The 18,102-nt window shown below is 44.4% G+C and overlaps 3 protein-coding genes across 3 annotated transcripts in view; 1 reads left to right on the top strand and 2 right to left on the bottom strand.

The window, feature by feature from the left end:
• The first annotated feature begins 1,225 nt into the window (after positions 1 to 1,225).
• LOC129743578 (ATP-dependent helicase brm) lies at positions 1,226 to 9,871 on the top strand. Its single transcript, XM_055735637.1, has 4 exons — positions 1,226 to 2,157; positions 4,674 to 6,609; positions 6,922 to 9,144; positions 9,211 to 9,871. The coding sequence occupies exons 1-4, from the start codon at positions 1,561 to 1,563 to the stop codon at positions 9,384 to 9,386; spliced, it is 4,932 nt and encodes a 1,643-aa protein (XP_055591612.1). The 5' UTR covers positions 1,226 to 1,560; the 3' UTR covers positions 9,387 to 9,871.
• LOC129743580 (uncharacterized) lies at positions 2,809 to 4,114 on the bottom strand. The gene is made up of 2 exons (XM_055735639.1): positions 3,463 to 4,114; positions 2,809 to 3,393 (listed from the first exon to the last, which is right to left on the bottom strand). Exons 1-2 carry the CDS (start codon positions 3,931 to 3,933, stop codon positions 3,025 to 3,027), a joined length of 840 nt encoding a protein of 279 aa, XP_055591614.1. The 5' UTR covers positions 3,934 to 4,114; the 3' UTR covers positions 2,809 to 3,024.
• Positions 9,731 to 18,102, bottom strand: part of LOC129743579 (cytochrome P450 6g1-like) — a 26,011-nt gene continuing 17,639 nt past the window's right edge. Inside the window, exons 3-6 of the mRNA XM_055735638.1 lie at positions 10,778 to 11,207; positions 10,613 to 10,719; positions 10,277 to 10,552; positions 9,731 to 10,212 (exon numbers count right to left, since the gene is read on the bottom strand). Coding sequence (XP_055591613.1) covers positions 9,928 to 10,212; positions 10,277 to 10,552; positions 10,613 to 10,719; positions 10,778 to 11,207 — 1,098 coding nt within the window. The 3' untranslated portion in view covers positions 9,731 to 9,927. The remainder of the gene's footprint in view (positions 10,213 to 10,276; positions 10,553 to 10,612; positions 10,720 to 10,777; positions 11,208 to 18,102) is intronic.

Below are 18,102 nucleotides of genomic sequence, written 5' to 3'. Positions count from 1 at the left end.
ATTTTTTCACATTACATAAATCACTTTGTTACTTTTCTTCTCAGTGGGGATTTTTACAGCAGCAGCAACGGCACCTCCGCCACTGACTGGATTGAGGGCATCTTTTCCGCTGCCGGAAAGCAGTTGATTTGATTTACACTTTCATTCTACCGCTTGGGTGCATTCCTCCGACGGTTTTCTTCATGGCCTTATTGTGCACTATTTCCTCCTCGGTGATTGCGGGCACGGTGTTTTCGGCACTGACACACTAGCTTCGACACCATGACACCACTTACACTGCATAATTCTCACACAGCACCATTGGCATAGCACCACCAACACCGCACCGCCCACTGCCATCACTTTCACACTTGAAAATTGAAAACAAACAGAATCAGTTGTTTTTTGACAGTAAACAACTGCATGTGTGTTAGTGTGATCGAAACCGATGGAAACGAATCCTGCTCTCGGGCTTGATCGATTTCGATTGGTTTCTATCGACTTCGATTGGCTTCATTGAACGTCAATTCGATTAGTTTCGACCAAAACATTGGCTGAGTGAACAACCATTTACCAATCGAAATCGATTGAAACCAATTTCAATTGGCTATTGAACGGGCCTATAAACACCTCAGGAGATTAACACGATGTCACACACACCAACAAACAAACTGTCACTTTTATTTGCGAAGCGGCCGCCCGTGCGCGAGTGTTGACGTTTATTTGTGTTATTTGTGAGGCGGCTATGGGGTACGCGCAGAGATGCCAATGTGCCTGATTTTTCAGGCGTTGCCTGATTTTTCGAGGCTCTGCCTGACAACCTGATAAGCCATTAAATTTCCCTGATTTTTGAAAATATGCCTGATTTTGCCTGATTTTTTGCGAATGTCGTGAATAATGGGTAGTAAGAAACTGGAGTAGGTACCATAGCTGAAATAAAAAGTGAAAAAGTGGCTGAATCGAAAGATTCCCGTTAATTTTTATTCAAAAAGAGAATTAAAAGGAATCTTTCGATTTGTTTGATGCAGTAGAATTATTCAACTAAGTAGTAGGCTAACAACAGTGAAAATGTGGAGCGACGACAAAAAAAAATCAAAAAAAGTCAGCACTTAGAGCGAAATTTCCGTTACTTTTACGTAGCCTGATTTTGCCTGATTTTTATTTCGCCAGTTCCCTGATTTTTGAAAATAAATGTTGGCAACCCTGGGTACGCGTTTACGCCTGGCCAGCTTGCGTCTTCTTTTTGTGCCACTTTAATGAAATTTTTCACTCGCTGGGTGCCGTCGTCAAGCTTTCCGTTCGTGGAGTTGTTTTCGCAAAAATTGTGAGTAAATACTGTGCTGTTCGGAATAATTGTGTTATCAAAGTGAAATTCAACAGACTGGGCAAGTTTGAAATGTGAACCGGATCGGTTTGCAGTTGATTTTGAGGGTTAAAAAGTGAATTGAAAATTTTGTTCATCGGCAGCCATTTTCTCGTCTAGAGTGAATTAGGTGGCAGCAGAAAGCGGATTTTTCTCGGTCTAAAATATCGGTTGTGCAATAAGCAAATTTCGTTGCTGGGAAGTGATTTTGTTCGAAAATGGCGAGTCCATCGCCTGTGAACAGCCCAATGCCGCCTCCGCAAGCACCCAGTCCGATGGGTCCGCCGTCACAAAGCCCGGCGCCTTCTCCGTCACCGCATAGTCCCTATCAACCTCCACCCCCGGGTCCATCGCAAGGGCCTCCGCATATGGCTCCGGGACAAGGTCCACCACATCCGCACGGTCCACCAGGTCCTCCCCAAGGAGGTCCAGGTGGTGGCCATATGCCACCTCCTCAGCATGGGCCTCAGCCGCCGAACCCCCACGGTCCACCTCCACCCCAACACGGTCCCCCGCACATGAACGGACCTCCAATGCAGGGCCCACCCGGACCACAAGGTGGCCCGGTACAAGGTCCTCCGCCGCCGCATCACATGCAGGGTGGCCCTCAAGGACACCCGGGAGGACCCCCGGGACCACACATGCAACAACATCCACCGGTTCCTACTCACCCTCAAATGGGTCAACACTCGGGACCGCCACCGCAGTCCCAGCCGCCGCCGCATCCGGGAATGCCCCCACACCAGGGACCTCCCGGAATGCCGCCAGGAATGGTCCCCGGCGGATATCCTCCGCACTCGATGCCCCCCAATGCGGTAAGTTGCCGTTTATGGAATGCGGTAAAAATCCCTTTTAAATGCTATAATTAAAAGAGAATCAAATCATTAAACTTCTGGACATAATCTTAAAATTAGATACCAAAATTTGAATATTATTTGTCCTAAATATGACAATTTCACATGAAATTACTTGACAACCTACTAAATATTGTTTTTCACTTAAAGCCGCCTATAAAGCGGGCCATAGACTACACAACATTTGTACAAATGCGATGAAATTCGATGAAATTTTGTCGCTGTGAGCACGATTTGCATAGTGTATGGCACTGCTTGAATGAGCGCCCAAACGGTTGGTGTAAAATCGGTCGGGATCGAAATATTTTGCACAAAACATTCTCCCAGCCAGGGTGGAGATGGTTTTTTTGTTGCTGTTGCTGTTTTCGCCAGCAATCATTTGTGTTCGCGTGAAATATGTTTGTATAGTGTGTGGGCGAGCATAGATCAAACAATCGACGCGGAATCATCGCATTTGTACAGGCCAATTTGTGTAGTCTATGGCCCGCTTAAGATACAAATAACTTTAGAGTCCTTTTAGGGAAAAGGTGAATATTTCGGATATTTGACAGTTTTCAAGGAAAGATCCTTTTAGGGAGGATTTTTTATGTTATTTATGTGCCCAAAAATCCTCGGATACAAAATAAACGAAAATTTCACCTTTCAATCAGTCTGTCTTCAATTCGTTTTTAGGGTTTGGGTCCTTCTTCCAGAACTTTTTGTACTGGTAAGAAACAAATTTCTGAATCGTGCATCGTCTTTTCACGGATTGATTTCAAAATTTTATGAAGTTTACTCAATTCATCTATTTATTAAAATAATGATCAGTAAATGCATTCATCCAGAATATTACTTCTGTTCTACATCATCATTGACTTTCCGAACAATCTCCAACACTCGTTGGGCCAACTTATCACTAGCGGCCGCAATAATATCGGGTTTAAGAATGTCGTATTCACCTCCATTGATGTTCATAACAGTTCCACCGGCTTCCCGAATCAGCAAAGCCCCGGCAGCAATATCCCACGGCGCCAACATTTCAATGGTATACACATCTATATTTCCGCTCGCCAAATAGGCCAATGTAAGAGCCGCCGATCCGAACGCCCGCAGCCCCGTGCACTCCTTGATGAACTCACAGCCACGACCGAAGATGTACGGCCTAGCACCTTGGTGACTGGCGATGGAAAACTCGTGACCCACCAGAGACGATTTGAGCTGGGGGAATGAAATCAAATTGAAAAAAAATGCGATTGACTTATCAAGACCTCCTACTCATTCACTTACATCTTGAATTCCACTGGTAGTAATTTTCTGTCCATTCAGGAACGCTCCCTTTCCTTTGGCAGCCGAATAGAACTCATCCAAACAGGGATTGAATACGATCCCGATTTTCAAATCCCCACCGACAACCAGGGCCACCGAAATGGCAATAAACTTGACGCCGCGCACGAAATTATTGGTTCCGTCGATGGGATCGATGATCCAGGTCGGTCTCTGATCCAGTGGTTCCCTTCTATTTTCGGCCGTTGTCGATTCTTCACCCAACATCCGATGGTCCGGGAAGCGTTTTTTCAGTCCCTGTATGAGCACTTCCTCAACGCGTCGATCGTAATCAGTAACAACATCCCAGTGACGATTGCCTTTGGTTTCTACCGTTTTCGAGATGTTCAGGAACCCATCCAATACTATGGGGCCACATTCCTTGGTAAGACGGCAGGCCAGCTCGTACGCCTCTTCCAGCTGTCGGTCATCCATTTTACACGAGAGATACTTGAATGGTGCAAGACCTGCCCACCTCCTAATATGATTTTCGTTAGCCGACCGCAACTGACGAGCTCAAACCGTGCTGATAAGATTGTATGCAATTGCCATTCTGTGTGTTGTGTGATCAAATAAAAACAAGAATTAAGGTTCTCCGCGAACTGAAGTTAAGCGATGTGGTCGATGTGGCTACGTTTCAATGAAGTGATGCTAGATTTTGAACAATCATTCGTGTTTCATTTATCTAAGTTTCATTTTAATTTTGATATATTTAATTGAGCTGTCTAATTTCTGCATGCTGCTAACTACATATATTGTAATTCTTGATTAGAATTAATTATTAAAATCTGGCATTACTGATTGATTAAGTTGCGTCTCTCAGTGCAAGATATCTGCGAGAATGATTGTTCATTTTCATGTCCGTCTTTTCCTCATAAGCTTACGGTACGATTTGTTATCGTCATTCAGAAGCAAAGAAAAAAAAGTTCATTGCATCACGTTCAGTGACAAATAAATAATTGAAGAGTGGAATGAGGTTGACTGAATCTGTTCGCAGAAGAATAAAACTTTAGATTAATGTAATCAGGTGGCACAATTGTAAATTGTTTGATTTGTAAATCATATCAACCTTATTAAATAGAGGACTGTTTGTATTCTCGAAAGTGTTAGAGCTAAAACATATTGCTGCGTAATAATACATTTCAATATTGATGGATTCTACCTTCTTTTTGCAGGGTCCCCCACCACCCGGTCCAATGCAACAGGGTGCTCCCGGTGGCCCCGGTCAGGGTATGGTTGGCCCTGGAGGCCCACAAATGATGCCCGGTGGTCCACCGCCGGGCCCTCCCGGTCAGGAAAATCTCAACGCCCTACAGCGTGCTATCGATTCTATGGAGGAAAAAGGTTTACAGGAAGATCCACGCTACTCCCAGTTGTTAGCTCTTCGAGCCACATCTAAGCAGCAAAATCTGAACGCATCTCAGCTGCACCAATTGAGGGGCCAAATCATGGCTTATCGGCTGCTAGCCCGGCATCAGCAGATAAGCAAGCAGTTGGCATCCCAGATTCAAGGTCAACGATCTGAAGGTACTCCCCCACAATGTCCAACACCTCCAGCTAGTCCATTCCCAGGACCACAGCAAGGCCCATCGCCTCAACCCGGCATGCCACAACAGCAACAGCCACCTCAACAACCTGGAGCACCACCCGGTCCACCACAAGGTCCCCCAGGAATCCCGCCAGGCAAAGTTGGTCCCCCAGAAGTCGGAAAACCAATCGCAGGTGGAATTCCACCCAATCAAAGTCCCATGCCAGGCATGACAATGGGAGGTCAGCAAGGTCCTCATCCGCCACAAATGGGTGGTGCACCCGGACAGCCACAAAGACCAAGCTCCCAAGGACCAGCCGGTGCTCAAGGCCCACGACCAGGTGCTCAAGCTCCGGTAGTTCAACCCATTCAGAAACAGAACCGTGTCACAACCGTAGCAAAACCGGTCGGTTTAGATCCCATTACCATCCTTCAAGAAAGGGAAAACCGAATGGCTGCTCGTATCGCTTTACGCATGGAAGAGCTAAGCAACCTTCCGGCTACCATGGCCGAGGACTTAAGAATTCAGGCACAAATAGAACTCCGTGCCCTAAGAGTTTTGAACTTCCAACGTCAGCTACGTTCAGAGATTGTACAATGCACCCGTCGAGACACAACTTTGGAAACGGCGGTCAACGTCAAAGCCTATAAGCGTACCAAACGTCAAGGACTTCGCGAGGCTCGTGCCACCGAAAAACTTGAGAAACAACAGAAACTCGAAGCCGAACGCAAGCGTCGCCAGAAACATCAAGAATTCCTTGCCCTGGTCCTTCAACACGGCAAGGACTTTAAGGAATATCATCGTAACAATCAAGCTAAGCTGGGTCGACTGAACAAGGCCATCATGAACTACCACGCCAATGCCGAGCGGGAACAGAAGAAGGAACAGGAGCGTATCGAGAAGGAACGTATGCGTCGTCTGATGGCCGAGGACGAAGAAGGTTACCGAAAGCTTATCGATCAGAAAAAGGATAAACGTTTGGCTTTCCTGCTTTCGCAGACCGACGAATACATCGGCAACCTTACCGAGATGGTCAAGCAGCACAAGATGGATCAGAAGCGCAAAAAGGACGACGAAGAGGATAGGAAGAAGTACCGCAAGCGCATGGTGCTGGAGAGTGGGGATATTCAAAACTTGGATACCGACTGTGAGGCACATGATTGCCGTGTCACGGTTATGGAGACGGCCACCGGTAAAACTATTAGCGGAGACGATGCACCATATCTGCGGGATCTGTACGGATGGTTGCAAATTCATCCCGGATGGGAGTATGTTATTTCCGATGCCGAGGATGATGATGATGAAGACGAGGAAGGTGGATCTCACAAGAAGGAGGAAACTCAGGCAGATGAAAACAAAACGAAGGAGATCATTCAGAAAGCCAAGGTTGAGGATGATGAGTACAAGACGGAAGAGCAAACTTATTACAGCATCGCTCACACCGTTCACGAGAAGGTTACCGAGCAGGCTTCGATTTTGGTGAACGGAAAGTTGAAGGAGTACCAAATCAAGGGATTGGAATGGTTGGTGTCGCTGTTCAATAATAATCTGAATGGAATCTTGGCCGATGAAATGGGTTTGGGTAAGTTTTTTTTGCATAATACCTAGAATGTTTCGTACTAGAGAATTCGAAACTTGACTACAGACTTTCTATCTTCATTTAGTGCTAGAATCAAGCTTAATAAATCATTCTTCTTTGCGTATTGCATATTCCTTTGTTAAAATTAAAAAATGATCAAACTGACAAAAAATTTCAAATCCTTTTTGTGTTGTGAAAAAAAGGAAGAGCAAGGAGGGACGAGATTTTTTTTTCATACTACTTTTCCGAGCAATAAAATGTGTTAATAATTCTTATATAAATTAACTTATTATACAACACGTAACGTCATTGCAGGTAAAACCATCCAAACCATCGCCCTGGTGACCTACCTGATGGAGAAGAAAAAGAACAACGGCCCGTACTTGATCATCGTGCCGCTCTCGACTCTGCCCAATTGGTCTCTGGAATTTGAGAAGTGGGCTCCGGCTGTTGGTGTGGTTGCCTACAAGGGTTCCCCGGCCGGTCGTCGTACCTTGCAGAACCAAATGAAGGCCACCAAGTTCAATGTGCTGCTCACCACGTACGAGTACGTCATTAAGGATAAATCGGTGCTGGCCAAGCTGAACTGGAAGTACATGATCATCGACGAGGGTCACCGTATGAAGAACCATCACTGCAAGCTGACACAGGTTTTGAATACCCATTACAATGCGCCCCATCGTTTGCTACTTACCGGTACTCCGCTGCAAAATAAGCTACCGGAATTGTGGGCTTTACTGAATTTCTTGTTGCCCTCGATTTTCAAATCCTGTTCAACCTTCGAACAGTGGTTCAATGCACCGTTTGCCACCACAGGCGAGAAGGTCGAGCTGAACGAAGAAGAAACGATTTTGATTATCCGTCGTTTGCACAAGGTACTTCGTCCGTTCTTGTTGCGTCGTTTGAAAAAGGAGGTGGAATCGCAGCTGCCGGACAAGGTCGAGTACATCATCAAGTGCGATATGTCCGGATTGCAGCGGGTGTTGTACAAGCACATGCAAAGTAAGGGTGTGCTGCTTACGGATGGTTCCGAGAAGGGTAACAAGGGTAAGGGAGGTGCGAAGGCTTTGATGAACACGATTGTTCAGCTGCGAAAGCTTTGCAACCATCCGTTCATGTTCCAAGCAATCGAGGAGAAATATTGCGATCACATTGGTGGGCAAGGAACGGTTTCCGGTCCGGATTTGTACCGCGCTTCGGGCAAGTTTGAGCTGTTGGATCGTATTTTGCCGAAGTTAAAGGCTACGGGACATCGTGTGCTACTTTTCTGTCAAATGACTCAGTGTATGACCATTATCGAGGATTATCTGGGATGGCGTGGCTTTGGCTACCTTCGCTTGGACGGTACGACGAAGGCTGAGGAACGTGGTGACTTGCTGAAGAAGTTCAACTGTAAGAATTCGGAGTATTTCATCTTCTTGCTGTCAACTCGTGCCGGAGGTTTGGGTTTGAATTTGCAAACAGCCGATACTGTGGTTATTTTCGACTCCGATTGGAATCCTCATCAGGATTTGCAGGCACAGGATCGTGCCCATCGTATTGGACAGCGTAACGAGGTGCGGGTGTTGCGTTTGATGACGGTCAATTCGGTAGAAGAGCGTATTTTGGCCGCTGCTCGGTACAAATTGAACATGGACGAAAAGGTCATTCAGGCCGGTATGTTCGATCAGAAATCTACCGGTAGCGAACGTCAACAATTTTTGCAAACAATCTTGCATCAGGATGAAATGGACGAGGAAGAAGAGAATGAAGTTCCGGACGATGAAATGGTAAACATGATGATTGCTCGTAATGAAGATGAAGTGGAAATATTCAAAAAGATGGACACTGAAAGGAAGGCAGAGGAGGTTAAGCCACGTTTGATCGAAGAATCTGAGCTGCCAGACTGGTTGGTCAAGGAAGAAGAGGAAGTTGACCGTTGGGATTATGAGGAGGATAATTGCATTTTGGGTCGAGGCTCTCGCCAACGTAAAGAAGTCGATTATACTGATAGCTTGACCGAAAAGGAGTGGTTGAAGGCTATCGATGATGGAGCAGATTTCGACGAAGAACTTGAGGAGGAGGAACGTGAGCGCAAACGTAGAGGCCGCAAACGGAAGGGATTGAAGGAGGATTCGGACGATGAAACTTTGATCACTAAGGTTACCAAACGTCGCAAGGGTACGACGGATCCGAAAGTTAGGAAACAGATGAAGAAGGTGATGAAAGCGGTCATCAAATACACTGATCAGGATGGTCGAGTTCTTAGTGAACCATTCCTGAAGCTACCCTCAAAACGGGACCTGCCGGATTATTATGAAGTTATTAAACGGCCGATCGATATTCGTAAAATTATGACTCGCATTGACGAGGCCAAGTATGCCGATTTCCCCGATTTGGAGAAAGATTTCTTCCAGTTGTGTCAGAATGCTCAGATCTACAACGAAGAAGCTTCGCTCATATACGAAGATAGTGTTGAGTTGCAAACAATTTTCTCGAATGCTAAGAAGAAGATTATGGAGCTGGCCGCCGCCGAAGAAGAGGAATCTGAAGAAGAAGGTTGGTTTGTTTCACGTTATCTGGGAACCTTTATATTAATCCATTTTTTTTTTTTCAATTCAACAGCACCCGTGGAAGATGATGAAAACTCAGAGGAGGAAACCAGCAGCGTCAAGATGAAGCTGAAGATTTCCAAAGCGGGAAGTTCTTCGTCGTCGAAACCGAAGGGAACGCCAGGCCGGCGAAAGCGATCGCAAAAAAAGTATACTATATCCGATGACGATGATGAAGATATGGATTAAGCTGCCGGTAGAAATGCATATTTATCAAATGTTTACCATATAATGAACTTCTGCTTTCATCAAGCTCTACAAATCTAACCGCACTGAAAACTTGCAGTCCTTTATAATACATAAAGTAATTGTTATAATGTAGTAGATGTAAGAAATGTATTTTATCCCGATAAAATTTGGTAATTGTAAACAAAGTAAATCCGAAAGGTTTTTTGGATCAATTGATTGATAAGACAAAAAAAAATTGTAAGATTTTATATGCATGACGGTATGATGTACTAAAATTGGTTTGATATTTGAAAGGGATAATCTCTGTGGCAAAAACAATATTATGTTTCACATCATTAAACTACTTTTTCAGAATTTAACTTAACTATTTTATTCGACGGAGTAGAATCAAACATGAATATAAATCTTCAACCGAATATAAAATTATATAAAGCTATTTATAGTATGACAACAATATAATCATAATAAACGCTAGAATCGGCAAATTTGATTTTTAATTATTGCTTCGAAACGCCTTTCCATAATTTCTTTAGAAGTGTCATCAGAATAGACTATCTTCCACCAAATACGCATACAGACCTTCGTTGGTATGTAAAGTGAAGGTATTTTTCTTGTAGGTCAAAGTGTCCGGAGTCGACGGGGATCGATCCATTCGGAAGCGGCTCAGCAGCTTAACGATGGCAACTTTCACCTGTAGCGTTCCGAAGTGTGACCCCAAACAGGTCCGTGGTCCTACTCCGAATGGCATGTAACTGCAGGGAACAATCTTATCTTGATTTTCCTTGGCAAATCGTTCTGGGTTGAACCACAGCGGGTCTGGGAAAAACTGCGGAAAATATTTTTAAAGTTTTTTTTTGTAATCTAAAATTGAGTTTCTATTCATATCTTACTTTGGGATCCCGGTGGATTGCATAAATCGGAACCAAAACTGGCATTTTGTTGGGAATAACAAAACTATGGAAGGGATCCAGTTTGTAACCGGTTGCCCCATCCGGTAAAGAGCATTGCCGTTCCAAGAAGGGTAGTACCGGATAGAGACGAGCAGCTTCCGAAATCACCATTCCCAGGTAAGACATTTCGTTCACTAAACATTCGTACGGTAGTTCTGGACCATATTTCTGTAAACTTTGGCGAATCTCATCCCGCAGGCGTTCTTGAATTTGAGGCTAAAATTTCAAGAAGCAAATTGTTTTATTAATTTAAATTTACATTTAGGTTTTACTTACATTCTTAACTAGCTCGTACAAACAGAAAGATAATACTGAAGAAGTTGTTTCAAAACTCGCCATATAAAATGTGGCAGCTTGGGCTACTAAAATGTCTCCTTTCATCGCTGAAAAATACAAACATTAAAAAAACAAAAAATTTTCAAAGAAGCAAACAAAACTCACGAATTTTCTCATCGACTCCAATGCTCGCATCGTTATTTTTCAAGGCAATCAGTGAGTCAATGAAATCGCCACGTTTTTCATCGCTTTTTTCCCGCCGTGAAATTTCTCGCTCGATGATAACCTTCAGGAAAGCTTCCGTATCCCTCGGGAAAAGTTTGAACTTCAATAGTGGTACCCACTCGGGCATGAAAAAGAACGAAGCCATTGTAATGCCCCGCTGAACGCCGTACTCGAAGATCTTACGGCCGTAGTATCGGAACTCGGACCCCTCATCGCCGAGACAGTTTGCCCGAATACCGAAAAATGTGCTGGCGATAACATCGGTAGTAAATCGGGCACACAGTTCCTTGAATTCGGTCTCACGAACCTGGGATCCGTTCAGGTTGATTTGGGGCAGTGTATTCAGTGTGTCGATCATGTCTATGCCGATCTGGAGAGAACGAAAACAAAATGAGAAGTCTAATGAGAACGACAGCAAGCATTATTACAATGATAAAATCGCTTGAAAAAAGATAAACGTAACTCTATAAGGCTGGGACAGCCTATTAGATCATTCTCGAGATTTAAATTTTTATAATCAAAGTAAAGTATTACAGAGTATTCAATTATATGTCTCAGTTAACTATCGGTTCTTGAAAATCAACAACTTACTCTCTGGAGCCACCAAGTCTTAGCTTCTTGTTTCGATACCTTCAGTTCATGATCAACACAAAATCGACTTTTTGCTCTCAGTAACGGTTAACAACAAGGCCGTCCAAACTCCAGGGAGGAGAGATGAGGAATGAGGAGAAAGGGATGGGGGGGGGGGGGGGGGGGGATTTGTTGCTTAAACCTCCCCGTCCCTTACACTTTTATTGAAGAGTAAATTATGAGACTTTTTAAAAAGTTGAAAATTATGCTCATTTTTCATCAATCTTTGAATTTTAAATTAAACATATAAAATAATTTATTTTTCAATTTAAATCCCCAATTTTGAGCCCTCTATTTCTAAAACAACACTCAGTAAAATCAAATCATCTCGGAAACGCGTGGATAATTTTGAATGATATATGAGGCGCAATACATGAGTGAGAAAAATCCGATCTCGAAGATTTTTGTGTATTCAAAAGAATAATTCTGAACGAAATATCATAGTTCTATTGTTATTTGTGGTAAATAAGCTAACTGGTTTCTGTGAAAACAAATCACTAGCACCCTTCTGATCCCAGCAATGTCACTTGTAGTCTTCTGGTACCAAACATTTTCGAGTTTTTGATAAGATCGTGCACATTTTCTAATGTGAACAAATGATCTCGGACTTAGAATATGGGTAAAGAAAGCGGAAGAGATTTTTAAGTCTCAATCAATCACAGGCATCCTCCTGCACTTAATGTTTGATAGAAAATTGAAAATTGTTTTGAAATGAATTCACTATTCAAAAATTGTTTTTTTACCTTTTATGAGTAATAACTTTCAAAAGATTGAAAACAACGAGTTTCAACCAGTTCAGGTGTATTATTCAAGTTAAAATTTTACGGAACCAGTAGGTTTTGCATATAAAAAATAAGACATCATGGTAATTTTGAATATTTCAGAGATTCTCTTACAATTTATTCGATAAATACAATTACTCAAATGTTGACCTCTTTCTTAATTTTGATTTAAAAATCTATTTTTTATTTGTCGTTTGTTCTGAATTTTCCTGATTTTAGAACACCAGGTATTATTTGTGCTCAATCTGGGCTTTATTTGAAAAAATTCATTTAAATTGTGATTCTAAAACGATTTTTTTACTTGATTCTCAATTGTTATTCCATGCAACAGGGCAAAAAGAGGTGTATTTTTCATATTTCGTTGAGACACTTCTATTGGAAAAGCAAGCATTGATCTGTTAATATCGATCTTAGTAATCATTGAATTGTAACTAGGCGTAACCCGGTAGGCTACTAACGCGAGTAAACAACTCGTTTGAATGCAAACTAGTGACGTCATTACTATCTGCCTATAGCGTGCCGGGCAAAAAGTTCAGCGCGCGGAGAATAATCAGATCACTAGATGGATAGTAATGACGACATTATCGGGAAGATATCACCTTATTATATTGTACACCGTGGGCGTAACCAATCAATAAAGTTTTCACTCTTGTTAGAGCTCTCTTAAAAGCAATTCACCTGTATTCCTTGCGCCCTCACATCTGCTAATAGGTTATGGTTATGGTTATGGTAGAGTTTTTCAGCAAGGTTTTTAAGAAGTAAACCCAAATTGAAATGGTTTCAATTTCTTCAAGCAATTCCTCAAGCTGGAAATAACGCAGTCCAGAATTCGGCAAATTTTCCTGGCATCGAACGCCTGATTGGTCACGAAAATTGGGCAACCTGGAAGTTAGCGTCCAGACGTTCCTGGAGCTCAAAGACCTGCGGTGTGCTGTAAAACCGAACCAGAAGGAGGACGAAACGTTAGAGCATGGAGGCTGTCGATTTCGCGAAGGATCGCCGAGCAAGAGCCAAGATTATTTTGCTTCTTGACCCAGTCAACTACGTGCACGTCCAAAATGCATCAACGGCCCGGGAAGTTTGGATTCAGCTGAAAAATGCCTTCGAGAATTCTGGATTGTATCGCTGTGTGACCCTTATCCACAAGCTCCATCAAACCGAACTTTCTTCGTGTGGATCAATGGCAGAGTACGTCAATCAGATCATTTCCACCGCCCACCAGCTCAACGGAATCGGTTTCGTCCTGTCTCGAGAATGAATCGGAACATTTCTATTGGCCGACCTGCAGGAAGATTATCGTCTGATGTGTGGGATATGCGTAAAAGTTGAAAGCAATATTTACGAACATATTTCATATTAGAAACTGGCAACCCAATTTGACAGCATTCACTAATTTACAGATTTGTCATATACGCGTCTCTTGCCTTTTTCTCATCATCTCTCTGTCCTTCTCTGTCGACCAGTTTCCGTCAGACGCTCAGCTCAACTGCCGCGCCACATTTCCGGCAAACGTGATTTGGATAAGACGCAGTCCGATCAACGAAAGCTAAACCGTATCCTGGTTCTCAGAAGACTTGAATATCAGTACCACACGATGATATTGAAATTGGAGAATTCTAGTATCCTCGTGATCAAAACGAAACTTCTCCAGGAAACTCAAACCCCACCAGCAAGCACAGAGTTGACTGCTTCCAAGAAGGTAGTAAGCAGTGCTCCTGTTTAGAAGAAGAACGAAAATCCGAAGGGTCCCAGGTGTCAGTTGGTGACCTCTTTGGCAAATGGTGTAAAAATGACTGATGAAAGCATCGAGGACCGCAAGATTTGTCCGGTGGGTAAGCAGTATCGGAACCCATTTAGCAAGCAGGGAAGCCGAGCGACTGAGGTTCTGGAACTGGTACACACAGACATCTCCATTGGACCGGAGGTCAAGTCCTTAGGTGGCGCTCGTTATTACATCGTGTTCGTCGTCGACAAGAGCTGCCGGATGTGGACATATTCCATATCGGAAACCGAAGCCACAGGAATTTTAAAGCAATTCCACGTCATGGCTGAATGACAATCTGGAAAGAAGGTGAAGGTAATTAGATATGATAATAGACTTGAATTTACCAACGCAGGCTTCCCGGATTATCTGAGGACATATGGCATACGGCATCAACGAACGACTGTGAACACTCCGGAACAGAATGGCATGGCCGAACCAGCAGGCCGGTCCCTGTTTGAGCGAGCGCGCTGCATGCTGTTTGAAGCAGGATTGAGCAAAACATTTTGGGGTGAGGCCGTGTCAATCGCAGCCTATTTGATGAAAAGGTCTTCAACAAAAGGTCACGATGTCACTCCAGAAGAAGCTTGGTCGGGAAAGAAGCCGGATCATTCACTTATTCGCATCTTTGATACAGCGGCGATGATACACATTCCCAAGCAAACTAGGAAGAAATTTGATCCCAAGTCTGTCAAATGTGTGTTAGTTGGGTTCGATGAAATCACGAAAGGCTATCGTCTGTACAACACCAAATCCAGGTCGATAGTGATCAGTCGAGAGGTCCAATTCATCAACTAAGCGAAAAGTGAACGCAAGCCGTCATCCCAAAAAGTACTTTTATTTACTAGTGAAAAGTGATTCCTCCACTGAAACTGTAACTCACATGACCGTGGTCCCACCGCGACCATCTTCAAATCCGTTTTGGTCACAGACGTTGAGGCGCAGCGGTTGGGAGCACAGGCTTCCAGGCAAGTATAGTGAATTTGTCCTACCGAGCAAAGGTTTGCCGTTTCACAATCCTCCACAGATGGTGAATGTCCTTACAACGAATGCCCCGATTCGTTCAATGGTGTGGCAACACCTATCGGATTGGGGCTACCTACAGAAGACCCGTTGACGCATCAAGAGGCTTTGTCCTGCGATGATTCCGATCGTTAAAGAAGGCGATGGTCGAGGAATACGAGGCCCTGATGAGCAACAACTCCTGGACGTTAACGGATTTCCCGGAAGGTCGAAAGGCGATAAAAAGCAAGTGGATCTTCAAGAACGTTACAAGGCGAGTTTGGTTATAAAGGGCTACTCGCAGCAAAATGGGGGTGGATTATGACGAAACATATTCCCCTGTAGTCCGTCATAGTTCGCTCCTGTACCTTTTTGCCTTGGTAGCCAAACACAACCTCGACGTGGACCAGATGGACGCCATCACCGCTTTCCTGCAAGGCAAGATGGAGGAGGAGATTTATATGGAGCACCTCCCTTCTCCCATGCTTCCAAAACTCAAGCGTGTCGCTTGCACAAAGCGCTTTATGACCTGAAACAATCCAACCGGATTTGGAACATTAAGCTAAACGCAGCTTTGAAAAAGATGGATTTGAAGGCTTCAGGGTTCGATCCATGTCTCTATCACCGGATAGAAGATGGTATAATCCTGTGAATGACCATCATTTTTAAAAAAACGACAATCAAACTAAAAATGAGCTCAAAAAGAAACTTAGCAGCGTTTTCACATGAGGGATCTCGGGCCAGCAAAATGTTGTCTTGGTATCGGAGTTACACGAACAAAGACTCAGTGATGCTTGAAACATATATTGGAACAGTACTGAAGCGCTTCAATATGGACGATGCGAAGACTGCGATAACCCCGATGAACACCGGAACCCGAAGAAACGGAGCAGCTGTCAAGAAGCTGAGCAGATTTAACACCAATCCTTCTTTCAAACATCTGATGTGAACTGCGGAGTACAAGCTGTGGAATATGAGGCACGGCAAATCGAAACTCATCGGTTACTTCGACGCAGATTGGGCAGCAGATCTCGACGATAGGAAATCCACTAGTGGATACATTTTCCTGTTACAATGCGGAGCCGTGTCCTAGTGCTGCAAGCGTCAAACTACGGTGGCACTCTCAACCTGCGAGGCTTAATATGTAGATGGCACTTTGAGCTGCCGTACAAGAAGCCTGTTGGTGGACTTTTGTTTCAATTTGGTCAACCGAAAGGTATCGGGTAAGATGCGACAATCAGAGCACCATTTGCATTGCAAAAAAAGTTGGATACACACCTCGGACGAAGCACATCGATATCCGGCACCATTTCATCCGAGACGTACTGGATCGCAAAACTGTTACGTTGTTGTTCGTAAGCACTGATTAACAAGTTGCTGACGGATTGACAAAACCCCTGCAGCGGATTAAGCTGGAGCAGAATCGAATCGAAGTGGGTATCCTGAAAATATCAAATTATAATTCCGCTTAAGGAGGAGTATTCGAAAAGCAAGCATTGATCTGTTAATATCGATCTTAGTAATCAATCAAAGTCGGCTGGGAAGGATGGCATCGCAGCTGAACTCATCAAAATGGGCCCGGACAGGTTGGCCGATTGCCTACACCGGTTGATAATCCGGATCTGGGACATAGAACAGCTACCGGAGGAGTGGAAGGAGGGTGTAATATGCTCCATCTACAAGAAGGGCGACAAATTGGACTGTGAGAACTACCGAGCGATCACTGTCCTCAACGCCGCCTACAAAGTGTTGTCCCGAATCCTACTCCGCCGCCTAACGCCACAAGCAAACAGATTCGTGGGAAGTCATCAGGCCGGCTTCATGGAGGGACGGTCAACGACTGACCAGATATTTACATTACGGCAAATCCTCCAAAAATGCCGGGAACACCAAGTCCCTACGCACCATCTATTCATCGACTTCAAAGCCGCATACGACACGATCGACCGTAACGAGCTATGGAAAATCATGGACGAGAACGGCTTTTCCGGGAAGCTGATCAGACTGATCAAAGCGACGATGGATGGAACGCAGTGCTGTGTGCGGATTTCGGGTTAATTGTCGAGTTTATTCGAATCTCGCAGGGGGCTTCGACAAGGTGATGGTCTATCCTGCATGATGTTCAACGTGGCGCTAGAAGGTGTTATTCGACGAGCGGTGGGCGAAATGCGAGGCACGATTTTCAACAGATCCAGTCAACTTATCTGCTTTGCCGATGACATTGATATAGTCGGCAGATCATCTGAAGCGGTGGGGAAGATCTACCGCAAACTGAAACGCGAAGCAGGAAGGATTGGGTTGATGATTAATACGTCCAAGACGAAGTACATGCTGGCCTGCGGATCCGAGACCGACCGAACCCGCTTGTCCAGTAATAACAAGGTCACGATCGACGGCGACGAGCTGGAGATAGTCGAAGACTTTGTCTATCTCGGCTCACTGGTGACCGCAGACAATGACACCAGCCGTGAGATCCGGAGGCGAATTATCAGCGGAAGTCGTGCCTACTATGGACTCCACAAGCAACTGCGGTCGAGAAGACTTAGCCCTCGCACGAAGTGTAACCTGTATATGACGCTTATTAGACTGGTTGTTCTCTACGGGCACGAGACATGGATATTGCTCGAGGAGGACCTGCGTACACTCGGAGTATTTGAGCGACGAGTGTTAAGAACCATCTTTGGCGGCGTACAGGAGAACGGAGTGTGGAGGCGAAGGATGAACCACGAGCTCGCGCGACTCTACGGCGAACCCAGTATCCAGAAGGTGGTGAAGGCTGGCCGGATACGCTGGGCGGGACATGTTGCGAGAATGCTGGATGACTGTCCTGCAAAACAGGTGTTCGCTACGAATCCGGTAGGAACAAGACGAGCGGGGGCGCAACGAGCGAGGTGGTTAGACCAAGTGGAGCGTGATCTGGCGAACGTGGGGTGCCCGCGAAATTGGAGAACGGTTGGAATTATGTTCGTCAAGTTATGTCGTAAGACGGAATACTATGTAAATAAAAAAAAATAAATAAGTAATCAATCAAGTAACCAATCAATAAAATTTTCACTCTTGTTAGAACTCTCTTAAAAGCAAGTCACCTT

This window comes from Uranotaenia lowii, chromosome 2, assembly GCF_029784155.1.
Source record: "Uranotaenia lowii strain MFRU-FL chromosome 2, ASM2978415v1, whole genome shotgun sequence".
NCBI classification, from domain to species: domain Eukaryota; kingdom Metazoa; phylum Arthropoda; class Insecta; order Diptera; family Culicidae; genus Uranotaenia; species Uranotaenia lowii.
This window is presented reverse-complemented; position numbering and strand designations above follow the sequence as displayed.

Excerpts from the sequence above, each read along its gene's own strand:
- LOC129743580 (XM_055735639.1), bottom strand. The coding sequence starts at position 3,933 with ATGGATGACCGACAGCTGGAAGAGGCGTACGAGCTGGCCTGCCGTCTT. Across the intron at positions 3,394-3,462 it reads CTACCAGTGGAATTCAAGAT|CTCAAATCGTCTCTGGTGGG; the intron begins GTAAGTGAATGA and ends TCATTCCCCCAG.
- LOC129743578 (XM_055735637.1), top strand. The coding sequence starts at position 1,561 with ATGGCGAGTCCATCGCCTGTGAACAGCCCAATGCCGCCTCCGCAAGCA. Across the intron at positions 2,158-4,673 it reads ACTCGATGCCCCCCAATGCG|GGTCCCCCACCACCCGGTCC; the intron begins GTAAGTTGCCGT and ends TTCTTTTTGCAG. Across the intron at positions 6,610-6,921 it reads GGCCGATGAAATGGGTTTGG|GTAAAACCATCCAAACCATC; the intron begins GTAAGTTTTTTT and ends ACGTCATTGCAG.